The following is a 23,285-nucleotide window of genomic DNA, read 5'->3' on the forward strand; positions in this document are numbered from 1 at the left end:
TAATGAATTAAGGCACTGAGATGTCTACAAAAATGAGGGGTTAACTTCTCAACAGATTCCTTCCATCTCTAGTTTGGTTTTTTCCCCAAAAACAATTCAAAGGTCATGCTTCCTAACCAAATTTTTTCAGCAAAAACACTCCATGAGATGAAATTTGTTTACCTAACTGCTCCTCCAAAATCTGATTTTTGGTTCAAAAAAATCTGTCTTAGCCAGGCGCAGTGGCACACACCTGTAGTCACAAGCTACTCGGGAGGCTGAGGCAGGAAGATCGCTTGAGCCCAGGGGTTTGAGGCTGTAGTGTGCCACGATTACAACTGTGAACAGCCACTGCACTCCAGCCTGGGCACCACAGCAAGATCTCATCTCTTTAAAAAATGTGTCTTGTATAAGGGATATAATTCCTACTGATTAAGGTTGTTTCATTTTGAAGCTGTCTTTGGTATCAGCAACCTGAAGACAATTCTGTGATCTATGGAAGGATGTTGCCAAGCATCCTTGGCAGAAAAAAATCAGTATCCTAAGAACTCTTTTTTTTCTAACTCCCTACACTACTCTAGGCTAACTTCTCCTAATAATCAAGTTCTCTGATCCCAGGTCTATTATTTGATCCTAGGCTTTTTTGAAATCACAATTTCATTTCAGTAATCCATTTCAAACTATTGAGATCAAGTGTCAAGCTAAAGCAACTCACAGTAAAGTTTAATTTATGAATAAGTTTCTCCCACCACAAGGGGTATTTGCATTTAAGAACAGTTTATTAACTCATAAGAACAGTGAGCAGAGAAGCCCTTTGTACTTTGGGCTACAGGAATTGAGAACTCCAACTAACAACTATTAATAACCAGAGGTCATTGGTAAGGAGTAAAAGAACCCTCCTAACCAAAACTGATGAATAAGCAAGCAGTTCTTGTAGAAAAAAAAGCAGGTGACTCTACAATTTCTCTAATCAAGCGGCAAAAAATTCCATTTTGATTGAAAGAGGCAAAACAATGCATGATGGCTTTTAGGTTCCTGGTGGTATCCCAACATAAAATAGTAATTCTCTCATTCACACTCATAGGTAATCTGTTCGGGAGTGGGCAGGTGGGATGTAATGACAGCAAACTAGTGAAAAACGGGGTAGATCTGTATTACTGATAAGGGTAGATATCTAAAAACAAGAACAAGTAACAGAATGTAGAGCCCATCTACATAAAAAAAACCCACAAATGCAAAGAGAATGATACAGAAGGACACTCACCAATACTTAATAGCTGTTAACCTTCAAGCACATGCGATTGAAGAGCATGAATGGGGACTTTACTTTTTACTCTACATTTTCAAATCTAAGTTTTGTTTTTAATATAAGTATGTACTTCTTTCTAGATAGAGCAACTGAGCCAAGTGAAGATGGCTAGCTTTCAGTAACATTCACTTTAACACTGAATCCATTTAGGAAATTGAAGATAATGTAGATAATACGTAGAATGCAAATTAGGCATTTCTTTGAAAGTTTGCTCTAAAATGTATTCTAGAAGCCTCATTGATAATGTTCACTACCTTTAATAAAGTCATTTTTGAAAAACCAAACAATTCAAATGTAAATCTTAGGAATCTTTTAAACTAAGATAAAGCAACAAAGTTTTAGGCAAATCAAAACACCACACAACAAAAGCACCTAGCTTGTCCATACTTAAATTTCAATATGGACAAACACACTTTATAAATTCCCAAGTCAGACCATTATATGCACTATTCTGGGCATGCAAATACCTAGTTGATGATTAAGTATTAGCTCTGTCTACCTGTATGAATGAGCCTTAAACATATTTGCTGGTTGTAAACACTCAGAAAGTCTGACATTTTTATATTCTTATGATTCCCAATGGGTAATGTTTCCCCTTGATCAGCTCAATATCTTTGTAAGATGCACAAGACTTATTTAAAGATGGAACTGTGTAACTGTAGAAACTAAGTGGTGTGTATATGAATGCTCACTATATGAGTCTTTCAACTTTTCTCTGTATGAAAATTTTCAGAACAAAATGTTGGGGAGAAATAAAACTGAACTAAAGGTAAAGATCTTAATGTCCAAAAATCTCATTTCAGGTAATGCTGTGTACAACTGCTAAAATACAAAAGCTAACACTCCTCTTCCTCAAACAATTTTGATTATGTCACACCTTCACCTAAAAACTTTCAATTGGTGTTGAGGGTCAAGTGTACTGATGTCTGAAATTTACTTTGAAATACATCAAAAAAGATGGATTGATGAATGGATACAGAAATGGATATGTGATAAAATAGTACAATATTAATAGCAAACTCTAGGTGCTGGGTAGCTATATGGATGCTCACCATAAAATTCTTTTAACTTTTTTGTATGTTTCAACATCTTCATAACAAAATGCCGAGGAAAAAAAGCTTCAACTGATTATTCTGTGCAATGAAAAGACAAATTCTTTGGCATGGCCTACTCCACCTCTCATTATGTCACTCTAACCTATCTTTTCAGCATCACCCTCCCCACATCCAACTACTTAAGTCTCAAAGGGTCTCTTGCTTTCATGCCTTTGCATATAGTGTTTCCTCTGAATTGATTGCTCTTCATACTTGATGGACTCATTTTTTTGATACTCCACTTAAATATCACTACCAGTATAAAGCTTTCTAAAAACCCTCAAGCACAAAGAAGAGATTTTTCTTTTATGCTCTTTGTACATACTTTAATTATAAAATTTATCACTTTGCTATAATTATTTGCATGTCTGTCTTCATAGCTTCTTAAGACTTTGGAGAGCAAAGATTTTGTTGTATTCATCTTGGTATCAAAGCCCAGAAAAGTGCTTGTTATACTAATATGGGCTTAATGTTTGCTGAACAAATTAGATTGTGGCCATTTGGCAAAATAATTAATGTGCCCCAATTTATATTTATCTTCTCTAAGTTATCTCCTACTCAATCTTCTCTATTTCTAATGCCACTTCTAGCTCAGGTCTTCTTCCTGGATTACTGTAATGAGCATCCTAACAGTTCTCCCAGTGTATAGTCTTGTCTTAACATCATTAAAAATGTTGCCTGAATTGTGCTCCATGATGTGAAATAAGACTTATAAAATTTAAATACTGTGCAGCCTATATGCACTAATTAAATAATCAGGATAAAAGGCTTTTCTTAAACTTTTTGGAAGAAAAGCTACATGCTGACAAACAATTTATCTGCTAAGTATTCTCAACCATCAATCTCCTACATTTTCCATGTACTTTATGAGGTAGTAGAACATTGCCCTGCCATCAAGAACCTTTCAGACTAATGAGATAAATAGACATGTAAACAAATACAATGTGACAAATACTATAATTACTTGGGAGCTGCTACGGGAACATAATGGGAGGAAATAACTCCAGAACAGTTGGGAAAGTTTCAGAGGAACTGACATTTCAGGTACAAAGGAACAGTACGATATGAAAGCCAGACTAACAGGAAACATAGTATTCTAAGGATGGAAGACAATGAAGCTGGTTTGGTACCCTATAGGACACTGAATGACTAGCTTCAAAGTTTGAACTTTATCCTCTAGTCACTGAGGGCCTAATTAGAGTTTTGGGTGGTTTTTTTTTCAATTACAGGAGTGACAAGATCAGATGAGTTTAGAGAGGTAGCTAACACTGAGGATGACTACAGAGGAAAAGACAGAACACCTTATCATGTACACTGTGCTTACTTTTTCATTAATTAGGCTAAAAAAATATTTCTTAATGCCCTGGTAGGTCAGCAGCATCATTCAACTTCTTTAAGTCAACATTCACTTATCTTCTTACCTTGTCTTCGTAGCCATTATCTGTGACATAAGTTGGAGGCTTTCCAGGAGAGCGATAAAGAACGAAATCCCGACTACATGGGTAGAAAACAAAGGTGGGTGGGAAGAAATAATTTGGTATAAGAGATAGTTTTAGGAACAAGTATTTGTGCTTTTAAACTGTCTACCTTATTAATATAAAATAATACAAATATTAGGCTTAATGTTTGGCTTTAAAATAATCCAAAGAGGCTAAATGATGTTAATTCAAGGTAGACAGCTAACCACTCTTAAAGTCCTAGGGATTGTTTAAAATGTGTCTCAATTTGGGAGTAGAAGGGGTAAAAACAACAAATTACCAATTGTATGTATGTTTGTGATCTTTGGTAGCTCTCCCCATCTAAGCAGAAGTTGGCAAATCTTTTTTGGCAAAAGGCCAGATAATAAGTATTTCTGTTTTTGCAGGCCACATGGTTTATTCAACTTTGCTTTCATAGCATGAAAGCAGCCATAGATAATGCATAAGTGAATGAACATGACTATGTTCCAATAAAGCTTTATTTATAGACACTGAAATTTAAATTTTATATAATTTTCACATGCCATGAAACTTTCTTTTGACTTTTTAACCATTTAAAATACTATAAAAATCATTCTTAGCTTGAAGGCCATACGAAGACAGGAAACAGGCCAATATAAAAGCCAACTCCTGATTTAAAAGTAACAACTGATTAGCCACCTGCCCAATGCCTCTTCTACACTTCTTGCTGGATTTAATAAGAAATGAGTGAATGGTGAAATACTGACTTCAACAAGTCCCCATAACAAGAGGATTCTGATTCTACCAAGGTATATATACCATCTCACCATCCTAAGAATTGTGAGGGAGTCTTACACAGATCAGACTCCTCAAATGAACAAAATTTCTACTGGCCTCTAACCTATGCATTTTTTAAATCCCTACAACTTTCATAAATTCTACTTTTACAGTTTTAAAGGCCAGTTTTAAAGAATGTCCAAAGCAGTAGAGCAGTGCTTCTTGAATATTCCCCCTATTATCACCCTCCAATAAGCCTCTTTAGATTTTTCTTAATTTCTCTATGAAATTTCAATTCCACAGATGTAATGTATATCTGTTTATGTACTATAACCATTTGAAGGACCATAAACCATTGGAATATCTGAGATTTCTTTGCCCCTCCCCAAACCAATTTCTACTATATTGGGAGCAATTAACAGACTACGAATGCATACAAAAGAAGCAAAAGTTACATACCCAAGAATTCTAAGATAAATACAAGAATATCAGCAGTTCCTTAAGTCTTTTAATCGTCCAAACAGACACAAATGCTAAAAGGAGAGCATCTGTAATAGGTTCCCATCCCCAAAACTACATCAAACTCATTTTGCTTAGACCTCTTTATCCTACATATTAATACATCAAATCTCAAATTTTCCCAATCCTAAAGGGACTTTTAGAAACCTATACACACAGGCATGCACACTCTCTCTCAAAGAAAAGGGGCTACAACTTACTTATAAATTAGAGAAAGAGCTCTTATTTCCAGTTGGCCAGCACTTTCCTAAACATAAATAATGCACAGAGTTTTTAAAAAAGTTTTGTAGCTAGGAGGTAGAAGTTCAACAATTTTTTAAAGCTGCTTAGCATTGTTTTAAATGAAGAATTTGTAGAACACACTATAACTTGTTTTGATGCTTGGCATATTGCAATAGTTACTCATAAACATAAACTTATCCTGAAAAAAATGGACCCAAAGCCCTTCTTAACCGTTAAGTATTAAGGACAGCTAATAAGAAAGATTTAAAAAACACAATAAAAATGGAACTAGTGTAAGAATAAAAAGGTAGCCGGGTATTTAGTAAATATGCCTTAAGTCTAGAACTATGTAATTTTACCACATAAAATTATTTCTAAATAAAGTATGTGTTTGCAGATTTTACTTCCACATAAAAGGAGGATAACTACAGCGGAATTATTTAATAAAACAAAATAGTGAACTCTTAACTAACATCCATTACCACCCTCTTCCCCCATTAAAGTGAAAAGGCTTAGGCTTGTCCTGTTTCCAAGCACTGTGTACTCTCTTTTGCTAGTCTATGGATGATGGCATTATTAATACACAATTTTCAATATTCAACACAAAATAATACGTCAATTGCCAGCCTCTAAACTTTTGCAAGATCTATTTGATTCAACACAGCTGGCTACCAAAGAAAATATTTTGAGTCTAGCTAAAGTCATACAGCCAAATGAATATTTAGGTTACTATTCCAAATAACTCTGAAAAGATTAAAGCCCATATTTGATCTTACCTTGGGATCTCCCAACCGTTCCAGGTATTTCTCAAAAGATCCCTCCACATACTTCAAAAACAAAACAAACTTGACTTAACCAAATACATAGCATTACTGAAATCTGGTTATATTCTGCAATATTATCCTCCAAAGGGTTTTTTGTTCAGCTCAACAATTATGATATTAAGTTACTACCTTGCATAGCACCTCAAGAAGATTTGCACATACATAAAAGTTATGAGTGGAGAAAAGTTAGAGTATAAATCTTAGAAATTGGTCCTGGCTTATCCACAAACCAGTGCATTTCCTGAAATGATATGCTTTCAAGTTTCTTTTGAAATGCCAACTTAACTTGATAATTTTTATAAATCAAGCAGCCCAGTAATTATAAGAATTTCAAATTTGACAGGAGACATGAATCTACAAAGTTAAACTGAGGAAATCTAAAGAGAATTTCAATAGTTTCAAAAGAGCCCAGGGCATGGGAACTTTTGGGGGTGATGGAAATGTTCTATGTCTTCATTGTGATAGCATTTGTGTAATTGTATATCATTGCCAAAACTAAAAATGCTAAACTTAAAATGGTGGATTTTACTGTATGTAAAAAAAAATAAAAAATAAAAAAGTAAAATATACCTCAATAAAAATGACATTAAACTCAGAATACATTTATTTCTAGTTCCATGCATATATATCACCAGATGTTAAAAAAAAATCAATTTTTAAATTTTTCCTCAGTTTTTACAAGTTTGAAGTATAACTGATGCAAACTGCACAATTTAAATAGTACAAATAAGTTTTGACTTACGTATGCACCCATGAAATTAACAGCAAGTGTCGCTTGGGAATTTTTTACACATGTAAAAATCTCAGGCCTCCGCTCAGACCTACTGAATCAGAATCTCTACTTTAACAAGATCCCCAGGTGATTTGTATGCACAAAATACTTAGATGCACTGCTTTACACCATGGTCTTGCATTTGAAGTAATGTCACTAATAATCCTTTCCCCAGGTGTGGAGAAGCCTGTAATCAACTTCAAGGTAACAGGCTTTCAAGTCAAGAAGCCTATACATAGTTTTATAATTCACTAAAACCTGTTGAGAAAATTAAGAGTAAACCTAGAACAGCAGGCAAATATCCATAATAAACAGAAGAAAATAGTATTAGAAAAGCTAGAAGTGTTAAAAAAAAATAGACACATTAAATGGCACACTTGGAATCAAACCTTGATAAAACCTCGAGTATTGTTAACAAGAATTCAAATACTTGAACATATACAAAGATATCCTCTAAAAGTTGTTTTACCTAAACTCAGTCATTAGTGGCAGAGCTCAAATTACCACTATTTGTCACATGAAAAGACTAGCTATTTAGACTAATTTGTTTCCTTACAATTAAGTTTTACAAGATTCCTCAAATTGGCTGAAGATTACTTGCACAGTATTAAGCAACAAAATTGAGTTCTCATTTGTATGTATTTTTAAATATGCATTTTAAAATATTAACAGACCCAAACCTTTCATGAGCTATTACTAATTTTTCAAGAACAGTGTATGGATAATACAAAACAAATGTAACTTTTTACGGTTTGGGGTTTTTGGTGTAGGAGTGAGGAAGTAGTGGGAAGGATACAAATTAACTGTTTTTTTCTTAATTTTTAATTAGAGTACAAAACAACATAATTCTGGGAGAAGGTCCAGAAGCATGCTAGCTAGTGGGAAGGAAGCCAGCTAGGAATTAAATATTTGCTATTCAGGAGAATGCATGATATAATTTTCATATGTAGGTCCTCAAAATTCTTTTCCCACCTGCTACATACTCTACTGACAATTCTCCCCTGGGTATGTATTCTACTTACAGACTCAAAAGTTTGTTGATTTTCCCTCATATATGAGACACAGGCCTTTCTGATTTCCAAATGATGAACCTGGCTGTAAAACAACTAAAAAGAAGAGAAAGACCAGCTCGCTGTCAGTAGTTATTTAAAATAGAAGCTTCTAAATCAAGACTATGAACTGGACACTTAAGCCTCCCTTATTCAGAAAATATGTACGAAATCGGGAAATTAAATCCTTACCTTACTAAAATTTGTTTATCATCTTTAGTGAGACTGGGAAGGAATGATTCTGTCATAACCACCCCCCTTTTTCTACTCTTTATGTGTACAACCGGTAAATTTTTTCTTAGGCCTGTAAAATTTACAAGCAGCACAGGGTGCTTCCAAAAGATCAAGATGCATTTCAAAGTTGACTTTAACCCCATTTTTTTATTGCTCCTACATCACAAACTGGCATTTAAAAAACAGAAAAGTTGGCCGGGCGCGGTGGCTCACGCCTGTAATCCTAGCACTCTGGGAGGCCGAGGCGGGTGGATTGCTCAAGGTCAGGAGTTCGAGACCAGCCTGAGCAAGAGCGAGACACCCCCCCCCCCGTCTCTACTAAAAATAGAAAGAAATTATCTGGCCAACTAAAATATATATATAGAAAAAAAAAAATTAGCCAGGCATGGTGGTGCATGCCTGTAGTCGCAGCCACTCGAGAGGCTGAGGCAGTAGGATCGCTTGAGCCCAGGAGTTTGAGGTTGCTGTGAGCTAGGCTGACGACACGGCACTCACTCTAGCCTGGGCAACAGAGTGAGACTCTGTCTCAAAAAAAAAAAAAAAAAAAAAAAAACAGAAAAGTCAGCAAAGGTACAGCAATATATTAGACTAATCAGCAAAAACATGCACCAAGGTAATAGGGAGCAGACAGTCGCTTTCCAGGACCTAATAGGCCTGGATGTTTTCATTAGAAAACAGAAAAGAGAATTTCGCCTCTTCTGGTGAGCTACAAGTCTAGCTACAGGTCCATACCACGTCTCAAACTCTGAAAACTCAGTATATAGAAGACATATTCGTTTTCCTTTTACCTGCTCCGAAATAGCCCGAAAGAGGCAAGAGGCATCCTTGGCAGTCAGCTTTCGAAACAGCCCTAAGCTGCCTAAATATTCATCCATTGATGCCTCATTCAGAGACTTCAGGACGGAGTACTTTTTCCATCCTTTATGCATTGTGCGCAGGGTGAGGGTTGGGGTGGGAGGGAGAAAGGAACAGAAGTGTGGCAAGAAGGAAAAAGCAGGATGCAGGCAGGAATGGGTAGCAGGGACAAGGGCTTGTTTATGCAGGTATCCGGAAAGCAGCCCAAAGTCTAGGCATAAGAAGGCAGCTGGAGTCAGCGCAGCAGAATGTCGGCACTTCCCAGGAGCAGAAGCAGCGGGCTGGTTGGCTTGCCCAGGACAAGTCGAGACCCTGTGAAAAGAAGAGGAAGAGCCAATGCTCCTAGGAATAGGGAACATGACTTGAGGAGGCAAGAGAGGTAAAAGGTGCTACCTGGCTGGGGAAGAGTAGGATTGACCCAGTCCGCCCAAGGTTGAAGAAAGTATGCATAGGCAGCTGAGCTTTCGGACCAGAAGGAAACCAAGCTTGCAGCTTAACTCAGGGCACCTGCTGCACGAGGCTGCGAAGGGCCTACAATAAGGCTCAGGTGTGTAGGATGCCGCCTAGTCCACATTACATTGCTTTAAAATCTTTTTTTATTTTTGTTTTAGAAAATAGTTATTTGTAACGCTGGTGGCAGGCACCCCTCCGCTCCCTAATGGAAAAAGAAGAAGCCCCTCCTACTCCTCTATACCGGCCCTAAAGCTGAAACAAAGAAATTCCTCACTCCCTTCCCTCCAGAGAAACTCCCATCCCCCACCCCTAAAAAAAAAAACGTATATAAGCCCACCCAGACTTCTGGGCGGGGCGGCTTCTCCGGTTCCACTCGTGGGACCATGAGGCTCGCCTGGGCCCCTCTCTTGGAACCCGTTACCCCCACCCGGGAGCACCCCAATAAAGCCTCTTTACTTATCCCTTTTAACTCTGCTAGTCTTTCTTTCTCTGGCGCCGGACACCCCGGTCTTAAAACCTTACATTTGTTGCCGAAACCCGGGAGGGTACTTTACCTTTCAGCTGTGCCGCCCCCCTCCTCTGGACTCTGGTCTTAAAACCTTACATTATTTTTTATTAAAAATACATTATATTAATACATAATGTATTTTTATTTATTTAACTTTTTTATTTGTTTTAATCTTTAACTAGTCTGTGCCCAAATTCATAGTTTCAGGGAAATAACCAGAGTGGGAATCTGAACATAATTAACTAGTAAGCTTTTGCATTAAGAATATCTTTTTAGCCTGTAATCCTAGCACTCTGGGAGGCCGAGGTGGGCGGACCGTTTGAGCTCAGGAGTTCGAGACCAGCCTGAGAAGAGCGAGACCCCATCTCTACTAAAAATAGAAAGAAATTATATGGACAGCTAAAAATATATATAGAAAAAAATTAGCCGGGCATGGTGGTGCATGCCTGTAGTCCCAGCTACTCGGGAGGCTGAGGCAGGAGGATCGCTTGAGCCCAGGAGTTTGAGGTTGCTGTGAGCTAGGCTGACGCCACGGCACTCACTCTAGCCCGGGCAACAGAGTGAGACTCTGTCTCAAAAAAAAAAAAAAAAAGAATATCTTTTTAAAAAACAAATAAGGGAGAGGGACCTCCCTTGATCTATAGGAGCAGAGGTCACAGTTCAAGGAAAATGTTAAAGCAATTACCTGGATATTTCAGACATGGGGTTGAACTAATCATCTCATTTAATTCTAGATAACTCTCTGCTAGGATCACAGAAACTAACTCTATTAGCTATGCCAGGAAACCCTGATACAATTTGGACTAATGTCTCCAAAATATTGTATAGCACTAATAAAAAGGAAAAATGCAAAAAAAATGTTTCTTTAAAAATGCAAACAGTACTGTAAAAAAAAAAGAACAGAAACAAAAATTTAAATGGAAGCAACATGAAGAGTATCTTATCCACAAACTTTCTAATAGGCTACATTTAAAATGGTGTGGCACAGTATGAGAGGCATTGGACATGAGAGACATGTTTCAATGTATTATTAGGGTACTTTTCTAGAAAAATTGTTCTGGATTCTGAAAAAAACAAAGTATTAAGGGTCAAAGACAGGACCAGTTACTTGTATTACTTGATTCCTCTACCAAGTGTCTTATTTAAATGCCAAAATCCAATTCCTTACTGTTTAAGTGTTAAAAAAAAAATAAACAGGTCAAAAGCTGGCTTTGGAGAAGTTGCAACATTAAGTTTCTTTCAATTAATTTTCTTATTTGTGGATCCAGTAGTAATCATGACTGCCCCCATAAGAAAAGTATCAATAATCACTTTTATAATTTAGGAATGAAACAATAGTTAACATGGTAGAAAAATGAAATCTTGACCTTCCTCAGCACACCAATTTGCAACACATTAACCAATTTCTTTTTTAAAAGAAACTGTAACACTAGGGAAGTGATGCCTGTTGCAAAAGTTTTGAAACATACTGTTTGGGAAAAGGGATCACCATCTTTCTTTAAGCCCACTGATTCACTGAAAAAAATTAAGGGTTATAATTAAAATTTTAATTTATTTTTGGCATATTTTACTTATAAAGAAAAATATAAATTCTTCATATCTATTGCTTTTTAAACAAAAAATAAAGTACATAAAACTTAATACGATCTATATACTTCATTATGTGGAAGGGAATAGGGAAACGGAAAATTGGGAGGGGGAGAGAGAATCAGAAAAGCAATAGGAGAAAACTGGAAACAAACACACAAAATAGGGACCGGAAGACAAAAGGATATGGAGAAAAAGGAAAGTAACACACAGGGAAGCACACAGAAGTAGACCCACACAAATACGGTCAATTGATTTCTGACATGTACAAAGGCAGTTCAATAGAGCAAAGATAGCATTTTCATCAAATGGTGACAGAACAATTGATTATCCATATGGCAAAAAAAGACCTTCAACTTATATACCTCACACTTTGTACAATAATTAACTCAAAATGGATTACACATCTAAATGTAAAATAAAACTTCAAAACTTTTAAAGAAAACATAGGAGAAAATCTTCAAGACCTTGAGTTAGGCAAAGTTATTACATATATCATAAAATTTAAACATTGTTTGACTTCATCAAAACTAAAAATTTTTGTTCTGCAAATATCATTGTTAGGAGAATGAAGATACAAGCCACAGGCTGGGAAAAAATATTTTTATATCACATATCTAACCAAAAAACTTTGTACCAAAATATATAAACTGCTTTCAAAAGTCAATGATAAGAAAACAACAATCCAATTTTTAAAATGGGCAAAAAATTTGAATACACATTTCACCAAATATATAGGAATGGCTAATAAGCACATAAAAAGATGTTCAAAATCATTAGTCATTAGGAAAATGCAAATTAGAACCACAATGATATATCACTACACGCCTACTAGGATAGCTATAATAAATAATACAGACAATAACAAGTGTTAAAAAGGATGTGGAGGCCGGGTGTGGTGGCTCACGCCTGTAATCCTAGCACTCTGGGAGGCCAAGGCAGGAAGATAGCTCAGAGGTCAGGAATTCGAGACCAGCCTGAGTAAGAGCGAGACCCCATCTCTACTAAAAATAGAAAGAAATGATTTGGACAGCTAAAAAATATATATATATATAGAAAAAAATCAGCCAGGCATGGTGGCGCATGCCTGTAGTCCCAGCTACTCCGGAGGGTGAGGCAGAAGGATCGCTTGAGGCCAGGAGTTTGAGGTTGCTGTGAGCTAGGCAGACGCCACGGCATTCTAGCCTAGGTGACAGAGTTAGACTGTCTAAAAAAAAAAAAAGGATGTGGAGAAACCAGTCCTAACCAGTCCTAAGTAAAAGAAGCCAGGTGTAAAAGGTGTATGATTCCATTTATGTGGAATATGCCAAAGGGCAAATCTACAGAGACAGAGGCAGATTAGTGGTAGCCTGGGGCTAGAGTGGGAATAGGCACTGTCTACAAATAAGCACAAAGAATCTTTTTGGAATGACAAAAATCTTCTAAAACTATTTTGTGTTGATGTTTGAAGAATTATATATATTAACTAAAAACTATTGAATTGTACTCTTAAAACTAGGTACTTTAACAGCTTTGAGCTATGTCACATACCATACACTTAACTCACTTAAAGTATAAAATTCAATCGTTTTTTGTATCTTTAGAGTTGTGCATCCATCACCACAATCAACTTCAGAGCATTCTCATTACCCAAAATGAAACCCTGTATCCATTAACTGTCAACCTCTAAATCCCCTACCTTCACCAACCCCAGGCAACCACTAATCTACTTTCCGAATCTACAGATTTGCCTATTCTGGACATTTCAAATAAATGGAATCATAAAATATGTGGTCCTGTGTGACTGGTTTTTTTCACTTAGGATAAGGTTTTCAAGGTTTACCCACATTGTAGCATGTATCAGTACTTATTTCAATCCATTGTATAAACTACAATTTATCCATTCATCAGTTGATAGAAATGTGGGTTTCCATTTTTGGCTATTATGAATACTGCTATAAATATTCATGCATAAGTTTTTGTTTAGACATATGGTTTCAATTCTTTTAGGTATATATCTAGGAGTAGAACTGCTGGATCACATGGTAACTATTTTTAACCTTTTAAGGAACTGTCAAACTGTTTTCCATAGCAGCTGCACAATTTTACATTCTTACCAGTAGTGTATGATGGTTCCTATTTCTCTATATGCTTACCAACACTTGCTATTGTCCACTGGTTGCTTATAGCCATCCTGGTGAGTGTGAAGTAGCATCTCACTGTGGTTTTGATTTGCATTTCACAAGTAGTTAATTATGTGGAACATATTTTCATGTGCTTATTGGCCATTTCTATATATTTAATGGAATACTACTCCATACATCTTAGAATAATTAAAATAATTTTTTTTAAGAACTGACAATACCAAGTATTATCAAGGATGTGGAGCAACTAGAACTTTCATATGTAGCTAGTGGGAATGTAAAATACTACAGTCACTTTAAAAAATAGTTTATCAGTTTCATATAAAATCAAATACCCAAGGTACTCGTGAGCCAGGGTACAAGTATCCATATTGATATTGAAAGGGTCCCTGAAGTAGCCATGATAATAAAAACAAAAAAGATTATTGGCACTGCACATAATAATAAAGTTTCTGAAGCCAGGGGATAAAGAGAAGATCCTAAGGCTTTCAGAGAGGAAAGACAGGTCATATACAAAAACTCACGAATAAGAATAGCAATAAACTTCTCAAAAGAAAAAGTAGAATTAAGAAAACAATGAAGTTCTAGATTAGAGGGAAAATTATTCCAACCTTAATTTCTATATGAAACTATCTGATGGGAGAGTAAAATAAGGTGTTTTCAGAAAGAAAAGATTCAAAAACTTTACCACCTTTCCTCAGAAAGCTACTGGAATATATTTGAAACCAAAATAAAGAAATTACACCAAAAAAAAAAAAAAAAAGCGGGGAGCCAAACAGTCCTGGAAATAGGAAATTCAACACAAGAGAAAAGCAAAGAGAATTTCCAGGATAAGGATGAAGGGAAAATCCAAAGAAGACACACTCAGTAGGACTAGACAGAGGATGAATAGTTCAGATAAAAGGAGAACAGAGAACTCCAGCATGGACATCTAAAATAATAAATAGGTAAATTAAAGTCATAGATAACTTTGATGTGTTCAACTACACTAAGGAGAGATGTACACTTCTGCTGGAGAGTGTAAGGATGTTTCCATCAAAACTAGGAAAATGAAAAAATAAATGAAATGAGAGAAAACAAAGTTTTACAGAAAAGGAAATAAAATCAATGAACACTACATGGCTCAGATGTTAACAAAAAACTGTACTTAAGTAATACTAATAATGTCAACACTGAAAATGAATCTCACAAAAACTGATTAAATTAGGAGGATGGGAAGAAAGATGAAAAAGAGAGGGAAGAAGAAGATAAAGTCTCCTCTTTGGGACCTCATTACCCGACTTTTGACAGATCACTTAGATAGAAAATCAGTTACAAAACATTATTGAATTATATTTTACACCAAATGGACCTAACAGACACATATAAAACATTCCATCCAACAGCAACAGAATACATGCTCTTCATAAGCACACATGGAATATTCCCCAGAATAAATCATGTTAGGCCAAACTACAACTCTTAAGGAATTTAAGAGAATGGAAATCATATCTTTTTGGATCACAATGGCATGAAACTAGAAGTCAATAAAAGAAGGAATCTTGGAAAATACACAAATATGTGGAAATTAAACAACATGCCAACAACAACAAGCCAATGTGTCATAGAAAAAAAATCAAAAAGGAAATAAAAAATACCTTAAGACAAACAAAAATGGAAACACAACATAGCAAAACTCACAGGATGCAGCAAAAGCAATCAATCCTAAAAGGGAAATTTACAGTGATAACTGCCTATATCAAAAAAGAAAAAAGATCTCAAATAATTTAACATTATGCCTCAAAGAACCATAAAAAGAACTAAGCCCAAAGCAGAAGGAAGGAAATAAAGATCAGAGCATAAATAAATGAAAGAGGCAAAACCAACAAACCTTTAGCTAGACTAACAAAAAAGAAAGAAAACTCAAATAAAATCAGACATCAAAGAGGAGACATTACAACTGATACCACAGAAATACAAAGGATCATATGAAACTACTACGAACAATTATATGCCAACAAATTGGATAACCTAGAAGAAATGAGTAAATTCCCTGACACATACAACCTACACCAAGACTAAATCATACAGAAACAGAAAACCTGAACAGGCCGGGCGCGGTGGCTCACGCCTGTAATCCTAGCACTCTGGGAGGCCGAGGCGGGTGGATCGCTCGAGGTCAGGAGTTCGAGACCAGCCTGAGCAAGAGTGAGACCCCATCTCTACTAAAAATAGAAAGAAATTATATGGACAACTAAAATACATATATACAAAAAATTAGCTGGGCATGGTGGCGCATGCCTGTAGTCCCAGCTACTCGGGAGGCTGAGGCAGTAGGATCGCTTAAGCCCAGGAGTTTGAGGTTGCTGTGAGCTAGACTGACGCCACGGCACTCACTCTAGCCAGGGCAACAAAGTGAGACTCTGTCTCAAAAAAAAAAAAAAAAAAAAAAAAACAGAAAACCTGAACAGACCAATAACGTGTAAGGAGATTGAATCAGTAATAAAAAGCCTTCCATCAAAGAAAAGCCCAGGATCTGATGGTTTCACTGCTGAATTCTACCGAACATTTAATTAAGGAAGAACTAATACCAATCCTTCTTAAGCTCTTCCATAAAATTGAAGAGGAGGGAATATGTTCAAACTAATTTTACAAGGCCAGCATTACCTTGATACCAGACAAGGACACTAAAATTAAAGAAAATTACAGGCCAATATCCTTGATGAACCTGAATGTAAAAATCCTCAACAAAATCACAGCAAACTAAATTTAACAACAAATTAAAAGAATCATTCACCGTGATCAAGTAGAATTTATCCCTAGGATGTAAGGATGGTTCAACATATAGGAATCAATAAATGTGATACACCACACTAACAGAATGAGGGATAAAAATCATGATCATTTCAATACATGCAGAAAAAACATCTGACAAAAATTCAACACCTCTTCATGATAAAAACTCGCAACAGATTAGGTATAAAGGAAATGTACCTCAATACAATAAACGCCACACATGACAAACCCGAAGCTAAGATCATTCTTAAGAGTGAAAAGTTGAAAGCTTTTTCCCTGAGATCAGGAACAAGACAAGGATGACCACTCTCACCATTTCTATTCAACATACTACTGGAAGTCCTAGCCAGAGCGATTAGGCAAGAGAAAGAAATAAAAGGCATCCTAATAGAAAAGAGGTGAAATTGTCCCTATTTGCTGACAATATAATCTTATATATAGAAAACCCTAAACACTCCACCAAAAAACTGTTAGAACTGATAAACTCAGTAAAGTTGCACTATATAAAATTAACACAAAAAAAAATCAGTAGCGTTTCTATTATCCAAAAAGGAAATTAAGAAAACAATCCCATTTGCAAAAGCAACAAAAAACAAAACACTTAGGTGTAAATTTAATCAGGGAAGTGAAAGATCTATATACTGAAAACTATAAAACACTGATGAATAAAACTGAATAAAACACAAATGGAAAGATATCCTGTGTTCCTGGATTAAAATATTGTGAAAATGTGTATACTACCCAAAGCGATCCATAGACTCAATGCAATCTCTATCAAAATTCCAATACATTTTTCACAGAAATTTTAAAAAGCCTTAAATTCATATAAAACCACAAAAGACCATAAAATACACACAAAAAAAATCTTGAGCAAAAAGAACAAAGCTGGCAGCATCTCATTCCCTGATTTCAAAACATATTATAAAGTATAATCAAAACAGCACGGTACTGGCATAAAAACAGATATACCAAATGACGGAACAGGATAGAAAGCCCAGAAATAAGCCCACACATTTATGATCAATTGACTTTGGACAAGGTACCAAGAACACACAATAGGGGAAAAAACAGTCTCTCTTAAAAAACAGTGTTGGGAAAACTGGCTATCCACATGCAAAAGACTGAAATTAGATCCTTATTTCACACCACATAGAAAAATAATGAATCTGTGATGGTTTTACAGAGTCTGTACTGTGGGGGAGGCTACAGAAATCACAGGTAGGGATTGGCATTCTATTCTACGAGCAAATTAAGGAACCGCATTAGTGGACAGAGTGAACACAGGTTTTTTTTTTTTTTTTTTTCCCAAGGTGTTTTAGTACACTTCCATTTATTTTACAATTTAATTTAAATCTAGAACATTTAACTTTTCATATACACTTAACTTTAAAAATAGCCACTTACCATTTTACACACAAAAGATTCAAAACAAAGTTTTTCATTTAGAGTAACTTCAGCCCAGTGACAGGCAGGGAGGAGGGGAGCTGCGGGTGGTGGAGACCCCAGGGGTCGGCACTGAGCCCCCACACCGCAGCCCACCCCCTCCAGGCACAGTAAATGTATTTAGGCTGTTTTCCCTTTTCAAATAAAATTTCTACTAGAATATGTTTCTAGGGGTTGAAAACAACTTTAACGAGGAAAAGGCAAGGGTCACTGGTCATCTTCATCAAATAGCCTAATGGATTATATTCAAAAATAATTATTATAAATAAAAAATTCCATTTAGTCCTCTTTATCATTAGAAAAGTGCTACATAAGACATTATGGGTTACAGACACTGAGTAAACAGTGTAAGAGTATTAATGTTAATTACAAATGTGTTTTATGGTATGTTTAAATGTCATGAGAAAAGTTTTTAATTTGCATTACATTATAAAAACTGGGAATTCCTAAACTTAAATATATCTAATCAGAAGGGTTTAATTATAGAGTTTAGGAGTTATATTTAAATATTAATGAACAATGATCAAGAAATGAAATTACTGAAGTTGGCCTCAGTCTAGGGATTCTTAGGGGCCTGGGCCTCAAGGTACCTGTAAATGCCCCAAAAGTCACTGCAAAATTATATGTGTGAGTAGAGAGAAAAGTAATAATTTTAAGTATTTTAAAGGGTTCATGACTGAAAGAACTTTAAGAACCACTGCCTTAGAGCAGCAGGCCCCAAACTTTTTGGCGCCAGGGACCATTTTCATGGAAGACAATTTTTCCATGTACCAGGGAGGAGGGGGATGGTTTCAGGATGATTCAAGCACATTGCCTTTATTGTGTACTTTATTTCTATTATTTTTATTACATTATAATATGTAATGAAATAATTATACAACTCACCAAAGGCTGGGGACCCCTGCCTTAGAGAACAGGACTGCAGCCATCAAAATAAAACCATTTTCAAAGCTATAAGAGTGTCAATCAAAATTCCTAATTTTGGCCAGGATGTGGTAAAAATTCATAAAAACAATAAAGATTTAGAAGAGAAATACCAAGATAATGTATAATGATATAAAAAGTACCTCAAAATATTTTTCAAGAATCATTATCAACATTAAGAAGCATGTATTCTACATTCTTGTTTGAAGCTAGCTAGATGTCTGCCTTTTGTTTAGTCAACCCATAAAAATTAAAATATAAGGATTGTACTAGAATATTCATATAGGGAATTAAACATTTCATAAATAAATATAATTTGGTAGTATCCTAAACCTTGCTCCATGTAATCTTTTACTGGAAAACACTATAGATACTGCTTTTTATATACCTAATTTTTAACAACGTTTTACCTCAAATCTCAAATAGGTAGCATTATCTGACAGATCCTTAAATACCATTAGGATATTGTATAGGATCAGCACTGTTATATTTGGGATGCCATTCCTGAAAATGCTTGATCCTACAAACTGACCACACGATGTGATGGTCATATCTTTCTTCTGAATAAGACATACTAGACACTTTCGAGTCAAATCAAAGTCGGTATAAAATAAATGTAAGATGACAGTGTTTCCATAAATGATGCAGTATACTTACCATTTATAGAAAGCCTACTGTGTTTCAGGCAGAAAACTCAAGAATGAGTAAGATATACTTCCTCCCCAAATAGACTGTAAGAGTTCCTCCAGAGCAGGAATCATGTCTTGAGTCCCGCTGATATAAAAGGTAGATTCTCAGTATGCATTTATAATAAAAGACTGAATGAATAAATAAATGGGCTTGAGATACTTAAGAAATAAAGCTGAGAGTACCTGGTGACCAATTAGATACAAGGGGTTGGAAAATAGAAGAGTAATAGCCGAGAGGACTAAATAAATGGTGACACCATTAATAGAGACAAGGATCTCACATGAAAGGCAATATGACTTCAGTTTGGGACACATCGAGTTTGAGGTGTTTACAGAATTAACAGATAGGCATGACCAACAGGCAATTGGAAATACCATTCAGGAGCTCAAATCAGAGTTGGGAGATATAGATGGGGGAGTCAACAGTAGCAGCTCTGAGAGTGATGAAAATGCCAAGAAAAAAAATATAAAGCAAAGAGGACCAAAAAGAGAACCTTAAAATACAAACATTTTAAGAAAAAGGCTAGTAAATAACTTGCAGCTAGGTAAACCAACTGGAATAGTTTCCATATATGGATTCTATGAGTGGCAATCTGTGATTTTCTAGTAGCAATATGAAAACTCAAATAGGTTATAAACCTATGGCTAGCGTACAATCTGAATTTCTTGGGATAATCCTGACTTCAAATTTATGAGTACTACTATCCTCATAAATGAAGAGAATATACTGGAATTTAACACTGAACAAGTATAAACTGAAATTGTTATTTCTCATTCCCCACTCCCCCATTAAAATATGGTACTAGTTGTACAGCAGAAAATTGATCACCACATGACTATGATGACCACTCTTTCCAAATCTTTCCCAAAAATCAATCAAATAATCTGCCCATAGATCTAATTTCTCAAACTATATGCAGATTTTTGGTCATCTCCACAAATTTTATGTTATGAACAAATCAGAGGGATTAAGTACCTATACCATAATAAAGGCCCAAGAAAAATATCTACATTACTGCTTAGTCATTCCTGACTTTAATCTTGGAAAACTCTTCCTCAAACTATCAAAGTGGTAAACAACCTTTTTATATTGTCCTTTGTGCCTATATATGACCTGCCCTTAAAATCATACAAAGTAGAGCTCAAAGGTGTCATAAATCAGATACTCGATAGTACTTTCAGTGACTATTTTTAAATATTCCAGAACTCTACATCAAATTCATTGGTTGCAATATCTTACCACCACCAAATCCTTCTAGCTCTTTCTTTCCTCCCAAATTATAAGCACATACTCACCTAAAATCCTTAATTCCCAAGGTCATCTCATAATATCACATCATTTATCTACTCCAACACCATAAACTTTCTACTATTTACTGTGTACCTCTGAACCTATCCATAATGTGAATTTTCTAATATTAAACTCTTTCACTTCCTTATCCCTGGGAATTTAAATATCTGATAGAAATTTGCTAAATAAATTGCATTACACTTACTCATTGATTTCAAGAACCTGAAGCTGTCATGTAATAAAATCAAACAAATTTAACTTTATTGAGTAAATATTTCAAATAGAATTTTGAATACCATTTTCTCATAAGGACCAATAAGTTATGAACTTGGCAATTAACTTCTTTTAGTTTGTTTCCTCAGCTGTAAAATGAACTGTTTAAACCAACTATTAATTCTTTAAATTCTCTTCCAACTCCAAAAGTCTACAATTCTTCAATGTCTTAATTCAGTCAATAGTATCAATCCTACCCAGAGAATTTTGCTAGATTCCAAAAATTCAGGAATCACAAATTTCTAAAGCCTAGGGTAAGGTTGTTACATACCAAAGAAAAATCCAGTTAAGTGTGAAATTCCTACTAAAATAAACAACTTCTGGAAATAAAACCTTCCTTGGAAGGGATCAGAGTAAATAAAATACTAGACAATAAAGAAACAAAAAGCTTACAACATATATTATATATTGTAGACAGCACAGGACGGGGAATCAAGGAGCTACTTCTAGTACCAGCTCTCCTAAAAGCTATTATTTTTGGCAAATGGTAACATCTGAAAAATGATGGGATTAGACTAGGTACTCTAGAGAATCCCTGCCAAATCAAAATTATTCTAAAGGCTCCTTTGATTTAAAAACCCACAACTGATACAAAATTACCTAAAGTATAGTCAGAGATATTGCTACACACAATTGACACCATTGGCTTAAGCCTCTGCTAAATGAAATAATGCAATCTAAGTTATGCATTCTTGCGGGAAAGTAAAAAGCAGATTATATGAGAGCCCATATGGCTTTTTAGTTTTCTGATACTTGGGTAGATCCTTTCATTTGTTTCTGATTCTCTACGGTTAGTCCTTCTGGCCACAAAATAACTGTAAAAACTGAGTGACCTGCTGAAGCTCTGATGGGGGGGGGCAAGGGCAATATACATAACCTAAACTTTTGTACCCCCATAATATGCTGAAATAATAAAAAAAAAAAACCACAATGGCACCATTTCATACCAAGATGGTGAAAATGAAAGAGCGACCATGCCAGTCGACAAAACAACGTGCAGCAACTGGATCACTCATGCATTACTGATGAGAGTGTAAAATGACACATGCATTTCGGAAAAGTACATGGCAGTTTCTTATAAGGTTAAACCTGCATCTACCCTACAACCTAGCAGTTCTGCTCCTAGGTATGTATCCAAGAAAACAAGTACATATGCCCCCCCAAAAGACATGCACAAGAAAGGTTACAGCAACTTATTCATAATGGCTCCAAACTGGAAACAACAAGGAGAATGGATACACAAATACTATGTTCATACAATGGAGTACAAAGTAGCAACAAAAAGCAAATAAGAATGCAACAAAATGGATGAACCTAAATTATTGAAATGAAAGAAACTAGACATAAAAGAGTACATACTACATGATGCCATTTAAATGAAGTTCAAGAATAGGCAAAATTTATCTATGATGAAAAAATTAGAACTCTGATTGGGGGAAAGGGGTTACAAAAAGTAAAGAATGCAACAAAATGGATGAACCTAAATTATTGAAACAAAAGAAACTAGACATAAAAGAGTACATACTACATGATGCCATTTAAATGAAGTTCAAGAATAGGCAAAATTTATCTATGATGAAAAAATTAGAACTCTAATTGATTAGGGGGAAGGGGGTTCACTGGAAGTGAACATTATAGAGCTTTCTGTAGTGACAGAAATATTCTATATCTTGTTTGGGTGATATTTATATGGGTATATAGACTTATAAAAACTCATTTAAATATATTGATTTGTAAATTTCATTGTATGTAAATTTTACCTCAATTAAAAGATGCCTAATGTGTAGCTCAGATACAGTGTGTGTGTATATATGTATATTGTGTGTGTGTGTGTGTGTGTGTGTATATGGTCTTTTTTTTCCCCCAAATGAGCAGTTCATTCATCATCAACAATAAAAACAGCAACAACAAAATACTGATGTCCAGGTTTTATCTCAAAGTGGAAAAAAACAAAATAAAATAAAATAAAAACTGAGTGATCAACAAACTTTTACCCGCAATTTTACTCACATAAAAACATTTAAAGGAGGGACCAGAAAACACTTATGATTCTCTCCCTGGATTTGAATAGGACCTTTCCTAAAACATTAGCACATTAACATACAATTATGATTATGGTGCTATGAATTCTCAACTGTGTAGATTA

The 23,285-nt window shown here is 35.3% G+C and overlaps 1 protein-coding gene across 1 annotated transcript in view; it reads right to left on the reverse strand.

The window, feature by feature from the left end:
* The window catches only part of ALG13 (ALG13 UDP-N-acetylglucosaminyltransferase subunit), a 71,936-nt gene that overhangs the window by 39,623 nt on the left and 9,028 nt on the right, over positions 1-23,285 (reverse strand). The window contains 7 exon segments of the mRNA XM_069462796.1: positions 3,804-3,876; positions 5,318-5,364; positions 6,116-6,166; positions 7,958-8,041; positions 9,007-9,180; positions 9,183-9,227; positions 9,229-9,385. Coding sequence (XP_069318897.1) covers positions 3,804-3,876; positions 5,318-5,364; positions 6,116-6,166; positions 7,958-8,041; positions 9,007-9,180; positions 9,183-9,227; positions 9,229-9,385 — 631 coding nt within the window.

Source organism: Eulemur rufifrons, chromosome 30, assembly GCF_041146395.1.
Source record: "Eulemur rufifrons isolate Redbay chromosome 30, OSU_ERuf_1, whole genome shotgun sequence".
In the NCBI taxonomy this organism is placed as follows: Eukaryota; Metazoa; Chordata; class Mammalia; order Primates; family Lemuridae; genus Eulemur; species Eulemur rufifrons.